The sequence below is a fragment of the Epinephelus fuscoguttatus genome, linkage group LG16 (genome assembly GCF_011397635.1).
Source record: "Epinephelus fuscoguttatus linkage group LG16, E.fuscoguttatus.final_Chr_v1".
NCBI lineage: Eukaryota > Metazoa > Chordata > Actinopteri > Perciformes > Serranidae > Epinephelus > Epinephelus fuscoguttatus.
The window spans coordinates 35,890,825-35,904,825 of NC_064767.1; the positions used below are offsets into that span (position 1 = coordinate 35,890,825).

The following is a 14,001-nucleotide window of genomic DNA, read 5'->3' on the forward strand; positions in this document are numbered from 1 at the left end:
GAAAAAGTCAGCGAAATTATACTTCAGTATGACTTGGACACAAACAGAATGGAATGAGTAATGTAATGTACAAAAAAGGGTTCATTTCTTTGTAGGGTCCTTTCTGTACTGTTGTAAGATACCTATATAACAGTCTGAACCTGTCACTGGCAAAAACAGGCACTTTGAATGGAAGCAAAATGATGTGGCACACCTGCTCAGAGTGGTGACAATGCAGCATGTTTCACCACTGCTGGCTGCAGCACTCTCTCTAAATCCTGGACCAATTTCTAAAATTGTTGTTCCCACAAGTCACTTGGACACTTTAACGGAGGAAAATAGCCGGGATGCACTGACTGTGAAATTCTGGGATAATACCAAAACCGATGTTTAAGATAATAATTTGGCTGATAGTCAATACCAATGTTTCTGAGTTGTTATTTATTACGTTGTTATTATGTTATATTGTGTTTTTTTCCCCTTGTTGTGTCAGGGAAATAAACGGAAACTGAACAGTTTTAAAGCCATTCAGTCCTTCACTACACTACCTTTGAATGAGCACAAATTCAATAATACACCTTCATGAAACAACCTTAAAATAACCTACTTTCACATGACAAACATTTTTAAAAAATAACTGCTTCAAAAGTCTTTAAACTAAAAATAATACATCATAATTCCCTCTCTAAAACATCAACAAATTTCTCCTTCAAACAGCCAAATGTATTCAAGCTTCTCAACAAAATCCAAATTTTACAAGATAACATTTGAACACATCATGAGAATATAACAATTTCCCTGCGCTTAATACTAATTTTTACTGATGAGAGCTTGAACGCATCATAATGTAACTCCACTGGCTGCTAACAGCTAACGTTAACAAGCTCTCCTCCTGCCAATTTTAACACGGATTCATTGTTCACAATGTGGCATTATCAGGGAAACAATCGACTGCATCCGCTGATGCATTAAAAGTGAGTTTACTGTGAGTTTTTGTCCCGACAGAATCCCGGGGAAGATCTCTGTTTCTCCCAAACATGTCTTTTATTGTATCCAGAATGACAAGACACAGTTGGTGTCAAGCCCTGCTATACCTGTCCTTTGGCGATACCGATGTTCAGCCAATTAAATGATACCTCCCAAGAAGACAGGGTCTTCAATAACAATGTGCTCACTAGCTACAGAACTGCACAAAGTATTTTGATAATCAACACCAAGTCAAACATGTTCCTTCGAGAAGTATCAGTCATTTGGACGACAGCCTGAGAATTTCAGTCACAACCATCGTCTCTGTCAGAGCACCACTCAACACTCAGGACAAGCTGCCACAGACCAAACAACACATACAGTATTCAACACCACCCTGCTGAACTTTAACAAGCTGCTGTTAGACTCATCAGTGTCCTGTGTCCTGTGTCTACCCTTTTGAACTTTAAAACTCTAATCAACACCCAGTACACAAACCTGTGATTATATGCATGTGTATCTGAGTACATACCTGTCCTTTGGCGAATCCGCAGAGAAGGCGTGAGCAGTCATGGTTGATACTGAGGGCAGAGACAGCACCAAACTCTGCTCCAGTTGCCTTGGTACCCAGACAGAGGCGCAGAGCCTGATTGGTATCTGGAGAGGAACACGAAGAGAACATTTAGCTGCAGAAGCACCGGTACACACTGAGAAAATATGGAGATGATAAAATGAAATTAAATAAAAAGACAGAGTCAGAGTTCTCACATATCTATACCAAAACACAAGACACTGGCGCCAAATGAAGAGCTGGAGATGCAATAAAAAACTGACACTTGCAAATAACCAACTCAAACAACAAAGCATGCACCAAAGTAGCTCGGCCAAACCAAAAAGGACATGAGCGATGACGTCTCAGAGGCAGTCAGGCTGAATACAAAATAAACATTAAGCATCAGTGACCCATCTGACACAGATTGTTCATACCTTTTCCTGCCCGGGCATCATTATGTCAGCAATATAAAGAGACATGGGTCAGCCCTGCTGCGACCTCAGCCCCACTTTCACCCCAGTCAAACCCAAACAACATCACAGTATCAACTTTGTATTTGTGAACACCAACATTTCCCCTAAAAATTATAACTATCCTATAAAACATAAAACATGCCATAAATATTTTACGCCTACGATTTGCTTTTAGAAATTTGTTTAGCTAACTTCTGCTTCTGTCTTCGGGTATCAGACATTTACATGTAATGCCTTGTAAGACATTTTCAGGATACTTTTTCATACAATTTAAGACAGATTTTAATCTTCTTTTCCTTAATCAAGCATTGCAACTTGAGTATAAAGGTAAGTCGTAAATATGTTGTCTTGTGCAAAGGTAGGCTTTATGTTAGGATATGGTTGTTGGAGTGAGCTGCCAACAGAAAAGTGCAAATGTATCACATCAGAAATGTGGATTTCACACAGGAGAGTTTGACTCATTTTGACAGAAAGAAATTTAAAAATGTAAAAATGAATTAAATGTTTGTGACAATTAAGACCTTACAAAATTAATTCAATGACTACTTAATGACTTTTATTTTATGTAAAATGTATTTATTTAAGACAATTTAAGATTTTTTTAGGACATGCAGACACAACGTGTAGGTTACACTGGACCTCTTTACACTTCCGTTACCACAGCTCAACAATATCTATCATGTTGAGCTGCAGTAATGCCAGAAACACACCAAGCAGGGGTGAAGTGCAGCCTGCAGTAAGCTGCCACTCAATGTCAACAGAAAGCTGCAACAAGTGCTCTGAGCTGTTTGGTCTGGGATGGGTTTGGCTATTCTTCTAGCAGGTTTTCCATAGAACAAAATTAAACGATAAATTAAACAGTGATGCTAGTAGACCATTCATGTATATGAAATAAGGGACAAGATAAAAGGACAGGGGAACAAAAGAAATCTGTAACTTCCCGTGTTTTAAAGAAAACAAATGATTTTTCATTCATCTTGTGGAGATTTGTAGACTGTTCTCTTTGGATTTAGCTGGCTGGTGAAGTTTTAGAGTGTGGAATTGGTGTTGTTATCTTTCTTCTCATATCAAGGCAAACCAGTGAGTCAGTCCTTATTCATTTGGCAGTTGCCTGCTGTTTAATCATTCTGAATGTGTGTCACAGAGGCTGTGTTTTATCACAGGAGAGGTCTAAAAACTCTGTTTTTCTGATGGTATTTCTACTTCAGGGAGAAGTTTTCATTTATAAAACAGCTGCTTGTGGCTGTGAAGAGTGGTCAGGAGTTTAAATACTTTGTCAGTGATTATATTTGGCTAACTAATGACCCGTGTTAGATGCACTGTTAAGGCTCAGACATACTTTCCACACTGAACATCTGCAGACAGCTGCAGCCAGGCAAAAGCACACAAGTTTTTATTTATAGTTTAACTGAGGGTCTGCGTCAACCCCCAGCAGTAAACTGGGGGCTGAGCAGTAAACTGGGGGCTTTCACTGGTGAAACTGAAACTAAGACTAAGACTGTTGCTGTATCTGGAGTAACTGTCTGTCAAATATCCAACTTGAAACTGACTTCACCGTGGTGAGACTGCTGCGGCTGGCTTGGCTGCAGTTTTGGACTGGACTGGAGTTTGAAACAAAATAGTGGAGCATGCACAGTCAGTGCGTTTGCTGTGTGTACAGTGCACCTGCTCACAAAAGTGGGCTGCACGCAGACATTCGCACAGGGGTTCGTACAGACACTCGTGGACACTGCTAGATGACAATATTTACGTCATGCAGACCAAAGCAGACCCTCATGGACACAAAGGTGTGGAATGAATTGGCCCTTTAGCATCAATATATAGAGTTGTTAACTGATCAAAGACCAGTATACAGTCCTGCTGCCATGGATCAGGGACACATATTTATCCAAAATAGTGTGTGTGTGTGTATGTGTGTGTGCGTGTGTGTGTGTGTGTGTGTGTGTGTGTGTGTGTGCGTGCGTGCATGCGTGCGTGCGTGCGTGTGTGTGTCTATACTGGGGGAAAGAATAAGTTAAGAGATTACTTTTATGTTAAATTATAGAACACAGTTTTGGATTATTATTCTCACTCCTGCAGTGTGTTTTCCTGAATCCTATATACACATGTTGGTCCTCGGTACTTGTGCCCAGACAAAAAACAAACAAACACAAAAAAAAAAAAACATATACAGTTACTTGTAAGATATGAGTGCCTGGCTTATCCCTACACTTATGCATAGGAGTTACAGGTACACACTACACAGGCTGCTGGTTTGGAGCTCTGACTCATTCTCTACACCAGTTTGAGCACAGATTACTGCTACTGCAAATACTCATTTATTTGATTTCATTAAACTGATATGACTGCTGATAGAAACTGTTTTAAGGACACTTTTATTGGTGCAACCTGCAAACTACTACCATTGTAATGGCTATAACTATACTATATACACTAATACCCTTACAGCTAAAACTACCGTTATGAATACCAGTAACATTATTTTTACTTTTGTACTTAGTATCATTCAAGGCCGTAATTACAGAGTGTATTGGAGAGGACACATCCCCTCTTATATTCAAATATGCTCAAAATACACTGGTTCTAACCAGCCTGCAGCACTTTGCTGCATGTCCCTCATTCTCTCTCTCCCCCTTTCACACTTCACTGTCCTATCAATTAAAGGTTTAACGCCCAAAAACTAATCCATAAACAATATCTGATGGGTCACTTCAAAAAAGACTGAACCTGAAGGAAGAAAACTGGAGCTCTCTATGCAATTAAAAGTTTAATGAGGGTGCAAAATGACTAACGTTTCAACGCACAGCGTCTTCATCAGAGCCCAAAAAATGATCGTAAAAAAAAAAAAAAGTTACGGTCTGTTGATGTTCGCATCAGTTGTTGATAGGAAACTTATTATGATAAAACCGAACAGTAACACTTGACTTCACTCAAGACATGCATTAAAGATTATGTCAAGGTCAATACATCATTTTAGACTGAAACTGTAATTGTGGAAGTAAATAATATTTTGGTAAAGCATGTCAGTAATTTCATGGAGTGGAAACAACTGTTTTAAGTGGATACAGACCAATTTGCAAGTGCTAATGGATCAACCATCACTAACAGTAGCTATCAAAGCTAGGCTACCTGCACTTATGCAGCCACACATTTTTACGTCTTTATAATGTTATACTTGTCAGATAGCTCAAGTGACATCTAAGTAAAGTGTCAATCATTCATGGTGTGCAGCTTGTCTAATTTACATAGACAGTTTCATTCATTCATTTCATTTGTTGGCCTTAATGTTGACTCCAGGGCTACCGCCTTGCTTTTACTGTTTTTGCCTAACTGTTATTATTTGTTATTTTTGCATGCTACCACTATGACTAACTTGTACTACTATTATCACTTACTAAATACATTTAAACTTTTATCTATCCTTGTGTACTGACTTCAGTAATAGACAAAGCCATTTAAAAGAATTCAAATCACTAATTCACTGTGAGTAAAAACCCTATGCAAATTAATTACATTATATGTTTGTGGTTGTCTTGATTTTCTATCACTTAGCAGCAATTTTAATTTCATGGTTAGTGAATTAATTTGCGTATTGCTCCTCGTTACACTCTGTTTTGTAGCGTTACCCAGCAAGTCTTTACCCTCCCAGTGACGCCCTGTGCAAATAAAGGTACAAATAAAAGCCCACATTGATGTAATCACTGTGATCCAGTCCTTTCATGGTGATAAGGTGGTGGCGAGTTCCGGGAACAGAGGGGGGAGCTGATACTGGAGGGGAGATAAGGAGGGAGTCAACTGGTGCCTAAAGCTCCTGATTAGCAGAGTCAATAAAAGCTGGTGTCTGAGTGGCTCGTGTGCAATGTGACTTGACCACCACATCCTGCCTGACACTTGGACCAACAATCTGTCAGCTCCAACATCTGGGTTTGGCTATTTTTTAACTCATCATCTTAAAATCGTAAAAAGGTGAGTAGTTCTATAATCAAATAATTTCTGACTTTTGGACAGGAGAAATTTATGATTGTAGCCCAGTGTGTAGGCTAATGTTGCTGTACTCTTGAAAGTTTCGTGAGATTTATTTTTCCATTTTCCAAATTGACATTTTGTCTTATTACCAGTTGTATTTAATTTTTTTGACACCATATGTCACCAGGTAATTAGTATTTTTTTCTATTCTTAATTTGGTTGTAGTCTTAGTCCTGAGATCAAAAGTCCATGTGTGCTTTAGTCATATTTAGTTAACTCCATCCATCAACATTTTAATGCAGTTTCAGTTCCATTAATTTGTTTATTTTGGTGGATCCCAATTAGCCTCTTTCCCCAACATTAAAAATGTCCACATTAAACATATGTACAACCATGCAAGTTTAAAAAGCAAAAATTGTGCCAAACAAGCACAGAAAAATGCATTTAAGTAGGCGTTGAGAACGTCCTACATTCCACAAAAACCCTGCACATAACGGTGTATTTTAAGAAGTTATCCATGGCTCTAGGGATAACAACTTCTTGTCTATCCACAAAACGAGTGGGGTATGTATGTGCTTGGCCAACATAATCTCAAAGAGCTGAAAAAGATTCAGATACAACTAAAAATATAGATTTCCTCATTAAAACAAGCAAATGGGAATGTGATCTGATTTCATCTGGGGGCCCAGACAGTCTGGTATGTATATAAATACTACTACAGTACTATGATATGAAGAGTGGAGAAAAAGTCTAGCAGTGTTATTTTGGGCTAACTGAAGTTTACTGAGATCCTTTTTATTAGCATCAGACCTACTACATGACTGAAAGATAAAAAACTCATAATTATTTGCTCTGATTAACTTGATCTTGTTTGAAACCTTGTATAAGAAACAGCTGCAGAATAGCCATTTGTTGTGTTTCTAATTGTAACTGATTTAGATTTACATTGAGAATATGCCTCACAAGGCACTGTGAGATTCCAGGCAACACAGGTTTGTCCATTAATGCATAAACTTATCTTCCAAAATTGGCCAAAATTTGTCCAGACACAACAGTGATCTGCTGAAAAATTGACAAAGACAAATTATGCAGTATTTGGACAGAAGGTGTAGCTGTTACTTGCTGTTGATAAATGGGACTCAAAAAACTTGGTTTTGCAGGACGTAGCAGCTCAGCGAGTTCCATGACCATCTCAGCCTTTGCCCTGAGTCCATGTTAACACTTTACACAATAACCTGGATGCACCTTTATAACAATGCAAATCAAAAATCCTGAACTATTTTGCTGTGAACATGAGAAGGTGGACTGAGAGGAAAAATATGGGCTAGGTTAAAATTTACAGTTTGGAAAATTACATAAACTGGACTGAATAATACACATATACAATATGAAATCAGTTTATTTGATGCATGTCAAGTATGAAGGCATATACTATTCCTGTTTCCTATAATTTGGTGTCACACCTGTGTAACATGGAAATGAATAGTCTGCCTTGTAAGCCCATTTGGGCTGGGCACCTACTGATGCAAGATACTACATTGATATGAGAATGCAAACCCTACATCTAAGAAGATTTTTGTTGTTGGGCATAATTTAGTCCATCTAAATATAGATATAATTTAGCACTATTGAGTTGTATATATTGTCCAGTATAATATTGTGACCGTAAATCTGACAATTCATGAGCAGTCAGGTAAAAGTTGTTTGAAAATCTGCAGGGGAGTTTAACGTTAGTTGTGCTTGCAGTTGTGCCGGCAGTACAGGAAGCAAAAATCTAAGCGTATCCTTGTAAATCAATGATTACAAATAACTAAAAAAAATACGTCTGTTTGAAGTTAAGATTAGACGTAAAACCTTTTGTGGGTTAAGCTGTGGGGTTAAAGGAATACTTTACCCCCCAAATGGCCATTTGTATATCAATTAGTCACCCCAAGTTATGCTGAATTTTCTCGCATGCCCCAATGGTGAGTGAAGAATCCAAAAACGGAGAAAATTCCTGATGAATTGAAGTCGGAGGCTGCATATAATAATAGCAAGACTATATCAAAACATCTGTTTACAAACTCTCTCACAACTCGTGCAGTATAATTCAAGTCTCATTTCTCCAGTCGGACACTCAGCATTTCCAAATAGACAGTGCTTTCCAATGAGGAACTGAACAAGAAGTTAAACATATCTATGCCCTTTATATAGCCAGACTCCACTGACACAAACAGTAACTTGACCACACTAAACACAGGAACTGCTGGTCTACTGATGCCTCAATCAGTAGTTTGGTGTTTTAAAAGGTTTTGTTCAAATTCAAAAAGGTCATATAATAGCACAAACTAACTAACTGATCGAGACTGGTGAGTATGACACAACTCTGTCATTGAACTGCTGAATTTAGTGCTTTGAAAATGAATTTAGTTTGTAACTCACACCTTTGTATTTAGACTTCACACATTCAGCTGTCACCAAATCACACATTGGAATTCTCACAAACACTTAAATTAATCAGCAATGCATAAATTACAATCTGACAAACTGTCGCTCTGCTTCACAGATGCTGATTTAACCAAAATTATGCTTTCTTGTCTCTAGTTCACAGCCAGCTTCTTCCTCCGCCACCACCGCTCCACACCTCATCACAATGCCTCATCGATCCTGCTCTGTTGAGATTAACAACAACTCCGGCTGCTACACTCTCGCGAACCCCAGGTTATGCATTGCTTTGTCTCTTTCTGGAGGTATTGAGAGTACTTTTAAAACTCTTACGGTAGCTCTGTGTGGTTTGAGGCCATTTTTCCTGGTTTGGGCCCTTTAGTTCCCATGGCGGGAAAACCTAATGCTTCAGCATTAGGGGTGTAACCATACATCAGTCTGGACTGATATACTGATTTAATGATCAATGATCCAATAATAAGGGGAAACATCTAAACATATCCTCATCTTACGGTTTACATCCATGTCTGTGAAAACACAGTAGCTTCACACCAATTCCCACAGAAGATCTGTACAATCAGCACAGTTTAAAGATTATTGTCAACAATTCAGTATCTGACCATATGTCTCCCCTTCTGTTCTTGAGATATGATTCTAAGTAACAGCCAGAAAAGTGTTTTTGCAGAATATTATGATGTCACAGTAAAGTAGACCTTTAACCTTTGGGATATAAAATGCCATTACTTCATCATTTTATCCTATGTGTGAAATTGTGTCATTCGAGTATGAATTGTTGAGTTATGGCCAAAAACATGTTTTGTGAGGTCACAGTGACCTTGACATTTGACCACCAAATCCTAATCAGTTTATTCTTCAGTCCAAGGGGACATTTGTGTCAAATTTAAAGAAATTCCATTAAGGTGTTCTTGAGATATCTTGTTTACAAAAATGAGACAGATACAGACCTTAACCTTTGACCACCAAAAACAAATCAGTTCATTGTTGAGTCGAAGTTAACATTGGTGCCAAATTGAAGAAATTCCCCAAAGCTGTTCTTGAGATATCACATTCACGAGAATGAGATGGATGCAAGGTCACAGCGATCTTGACCTTTGATCCTTGACCACCAAAATCTAATTAGTTTATCCTTAAGTCCATGTCAACCTTTGTGCCAAAACTGAAGAAAGTCCCCCAATACGTTTTTGAGATATCACATTCACGAGAATGAGACAGATAAGGTCACAGTGACTTTGACCTATGACCACCAAAAACTAACCACTTCATTCCTGAGTCCAAGTGGACACTGCAAATCAAAAATATCATAGCAGATTTTGTGATATCAGCAAACTTTGTATCTTATCATATCGAAATGTATCGTATCAAGAATCAATGTAACATTATATTGTGATGATACTTGTGATCTAAACCCCTATTTAACATATACAGATATTTTAGTCAATAGTGTGCTTACAGTGTTGTCACAGCAGTTTAGGTTTGGCACTCTTCTATTTCATCGGGACAGTGCACAAAACCAGGTTGATAAAGGAATGGTTTTCCCAGTTTGGTGTAGAATAACTTGATAAAGTTGTAACCTCAACTCCATCTAACACCTCTAAAATGGAACACTAATTACAAGTGGCTGACCTCACCAGTGCTCTTGTAGCCGAATGGAATGACATGCTATCACATCACATCCCATATGAGTAGTATGCTCAGCTGTACACATACTTTTGGCCATGTGGTGTATTCCATAATGGTCATGCAAAATTACTGCAGAATGAAATTGAGATTTTTTTTAAAAAAGGTTTACTCCTTGTGTGTGTACTCACATGCCTGTATAAGACACAAAAACACTCATGAACATTAAATCAATGGTATAATTTGGAGAAGAATATTTCTGGAGGAACCTGTCTGATTGTGTCTCTCCTTGTTCAGGGTGTTCACTGAGAGTGGCTGCTGTGAGATCCCTCTGCCACCCATGGTGGGTCCCTGCTCCGCTGGCAGCGCTCTGTTCAACAAGACCACCGGCTGTGCGACTGGCTCTGTTGGTGTCTTCACCTATGACCTTTTCAATTCTGAGATGAACGACTATAGCCACATCATGGCTGTCATGTACTCTGTGCCCTATGACCGAAACCTCTACTCCAACTGGTTTGCTGTGGGGATCTTTGACAGAGGCAACGACTGCGACTACAATCTGTATGATATCATGTATAATGGCAGTGAAAATAACTTTGCAAGAGCAAAGGCAGATGGCTCCTGCATTTCTTATCAGGGCGATTATGTTATAGTCAGTGCCTCCATGTCAGACTCACATGAGGCAGTCCTGAGGGTGGATGTCAGTGATACTGGCATGTATTAAGACAAAAGAAGTAGGCTCCTACTGTTACTATGTAAGGCAAATGAGATGATCACAATCATTTTAATAAAATATTTTAAGTGTGAAGCTCAATCAACTGATAAAGTTGGTCACTAGCTAAAGTGGTGCTTTTGAATCAGTATACTTAAGACATAGTACACATGATTGTACACTAAATATTGGTTATTCAGATGTGATTTTAAAAAGCTGATGCCTAATTAGAAATAAAAACATGACTTTTATGTGTCAATCGAATCATGTCCTCTTTGTAAGACAATGAAATTAACATGTTTTGTTAGTTCTCTCAGACACTTAGAAATCTAGTTGATAGATGGCCATTTCTGGACATTGTGGTGCCCTTAGCCACTGGTTGCCAACCTGGTGGTCCCAACTGGTTGCCAGAGTTTCATAGGGGGGTCATAAGGCCTTCTTGATTTTAAGGAGTTTAATAAAACAAAAAAAACAGTAAGCCTATATCTAAGATATGTACTACTTTCTTTGAGGAAAACTAAATGAAATTGATATTTTAGACTTTTTAGAAGTCCAGATTATTATTTAAGGTATAAAGTAAGGATAAGACAGGATAAGGGAACTGTAAAGACCTGACCATAAGCTGTACTCAGCTAAACAGGGAACCCACCCCCCTTATTGTTCAGAGCATTTGCATTTGTCCAAACTCCATGAAAAACTTTAAAGCATTTGAGGATTTATTGGACAAAATTAAAGACATTTCTACCATAATTTGATGCAGAAAAGTCAAAAATTGATGCAGAAAAATTCACCAGTATTCTGGGAATTAAGCATCTGACGCTCAAAATTTCCTGGAGGACGACCCTCCCTCCATATCATATCTAGCTTCCGGGTTTAAAGTTCTATTACTAGAACAGGAGTTTCCTCAATTTTTTCTCTTTGTTTACTTTCTGGTTTTTCTGCATGAAAATTGTGACTAATTAGAAGCAGTTTCCTTGCCCATCACAAATTTTGCTTGTAAATGTGTGAACACAAACCAAACTCGAGGCTATATGTTAAATATATTGGTCCGGGATTTATACCAAAGCAAACAAACTACAGGTATGAAAATGACCTAAGAGGAATTTCATGACCTGTACGGAGGCCCGTGTCTTGTATTATTGATGAAGTCAGCCTGTGTTTAGATGTGTGTGAGAAGGACTAACACTGGGGGGCAGCAGAGTGTTTGTAAAGGCTACAGTCTGTATGACTATGTGGATGGTATGTGTGATGTCGTAAGACATGTGGTCATGCACATAAAATTTTGGTTCCATTACCTATGTCTACCTTTTCATGGCAGGTTTCAACAAATCACAGAATATATCATTCAGCTGAGAGAAAAAAGGGAAACACAAGTTTGTCTCAAAAGGAATTTGACTTGTACCCACACATATATAGACCATTCTTTTGAAGAGAATGTAATGTTTTCTGTACACCATATTATAGAAGAGGCTTATTGTTTTGGAGATGTTAATACCAACAAGACATTTCCTGCATGCTCAGCAATAGTAACAACATCAGGAACACAATACTTACCATTGCTTCCTCACAATTAAAACACATTTTAATGATTTAATTGGTAGTAAAGCATGGTTCCACTAGAATTGTGCTGTGAACAGGTTTCACAGTGAAAGGAAAACAGGCAAAAGTGTGTTTTTGAAACACGTCTCTAAAGTCAAATACTGTCTCGCACAGTTTATGAGGATCCACAAAAAGAAATGGGAGCTATTTAATCCTGGTAGAGGACAATTCATTTCGCTTTAAAGCTGGAATCACCCACAGAGGTAAGACTACTAATTCTGAATATAGTGTATAAACCTACTGTGGGTAGTCCCTTCAATTTTTCATAATAAAAGCCACCATGTGCACAATCAGAACATTACAGACTTTATCACCTCCCATGTGGTAGTATTAAAGAAGACCCTATTTCAGACAGTAAAGCACAAGGCTACTGCTGGAACTGGAACGAATTGAGATCACACTATGTTGTACAGTATGTGTGGCACCAGCACATCCCGATGAAAAAAGTAGTGAAGTATTACTTCAATAAGAAATAACTTGGAACTATACCGATTGAGCTTTATCTACACTGTTTCTTTTATATTTGAATTGTAATACGTTTCAAATGTGAAAACAGAGTTTACACCACTGTGTGTATATAAGGAGCAGAATTAAGTTTAGACTCACCAAAGACCAGAGCCAGACCATGAGATGTTCCTACAGCAATCACACCCGATACTGTCTGAACACAAAAAATGTACAAAAAGATTTCGTCAGTAAAAGTTGAGCAAAGACAACACAAAGACAAAATAATAGGGGTGGGGGAAAAATCAATACAGCATAGCATTGCAGTATTGTGTGGTGATATTTTGTCGATACACGGATGCCAAGTATCAATCTTTTATTATATGCATTATTAATTTTTGTAAATGCACACTTTAATACAACTTTTGTAACCGGAATAATAAATCAATTCCTTTTTGGGTCCACTAGTTGGCGCTGATGTTCTTTTTCCTGGTGAGGTCAGTGGCATTTGGCAAGAAGTTCATCGAAATAAAGATGGAGGCACCGGAGAAAGAAACAAGAATCGGCCGTTGGTGTTTGAATCAAACGTCTGGACTATTTTTAATTTTTTAACTTGTAAGGAAAGAATGACTTGGATATGGCATATGTGATTTGCAAGCAGTGTCATTTGAGGATAACTGATAACTAAAATAACACCGCCCATCACCTACTTCACAGATCTGTGACATTGACTGTTGAAAACGAAGGCTTTTGTCATGAGCTAAAAACACTCCGTAGATATGTGACTCCATCCCTACGTTTTTTTTAACCAACACAGCTGTACCAAAGTTCTACAGAGAAGTGAAGCATAAAGTTGAGGAATCTTTGAGTATAGCAGGAAGGGTGGCATTAACTTGCCTGGACTTCAAGGTCAGTGGATTCATACGTGACTATAAGGGCACATCATCTCAGAGAACTGGTGACTGCTGTCTCTTGTTAGCTAACTAGAGCAGTACACTAAAGTCACACTGGAGCAAACATTGCAGACCTCCTGCAAAATGCAGCACAAGAATGGGGGATTGTGGTTGTAACAGTCAACACTTCTAACGTGTGCCGCCATTTAGTAAGTGGGATAGATTTCTGTATGTGAAGTGTTTTGCTGACACGCTTAATCTGGCCTCACAGAGGACGTTAAATCTGCCAGAAGTACAGTTTGTCAAGTGTATGTGGCATTTCTGACAGGTTTTATGACGCTGTTGGTCAGTCTG

At 38.3% G+C, this 14,001-nt stretch overlaps 2 protein-coding genes across 2 annotated transcripts in view; one reads left to right on the forward strand and one right to left on the reverse strand.

Annotated features, from left to right (window-relative positions):
- Positions 1–14,001, reverse strand: part of vps8 (VPS8 subunit of CORVET complex) — a 61,879-nt gene that overhangs the window by 34,452 nt on the left and 13,426 nt on the right. The window contains exons 6-7 of the mRNA XM_049601162.1: positions 12,917–12,971; positions 1,478–1,602 (exon numbers count right to left, since the gene is read on the reverse strand). Of these exons, the coding sequence (XP_049457119.1) occupies positions 1,478–1,602; positions 12,917–12,971 (180 nt within the window). The remainder of the gene's footprint in view (positions 1–1,477; positions 1,603–12,916; positions 12,972–14,001) is intronic.
- Positions 5,801–10,924, forward strand: LOC125904024 (DELTA-sagatoxin-Srs1a-like). The gene is made up of 3 exons (XM_049601287.1): positions 5,801–5,937; positions 8,521–8,637; positions 10,297–10,924. The coding sequence occupies exons 2-3, from the start codon at positions 8,570–8,572 to the stop codon at positions 10,721–10,723; spliced, it is 495 nt and encodes a 164-aa protein (XP_049457244.1). The 5' UTR covers positions 5,801–5,937; positions 8,521–8,569; the 3' UTR covers positions 10,724–10,924.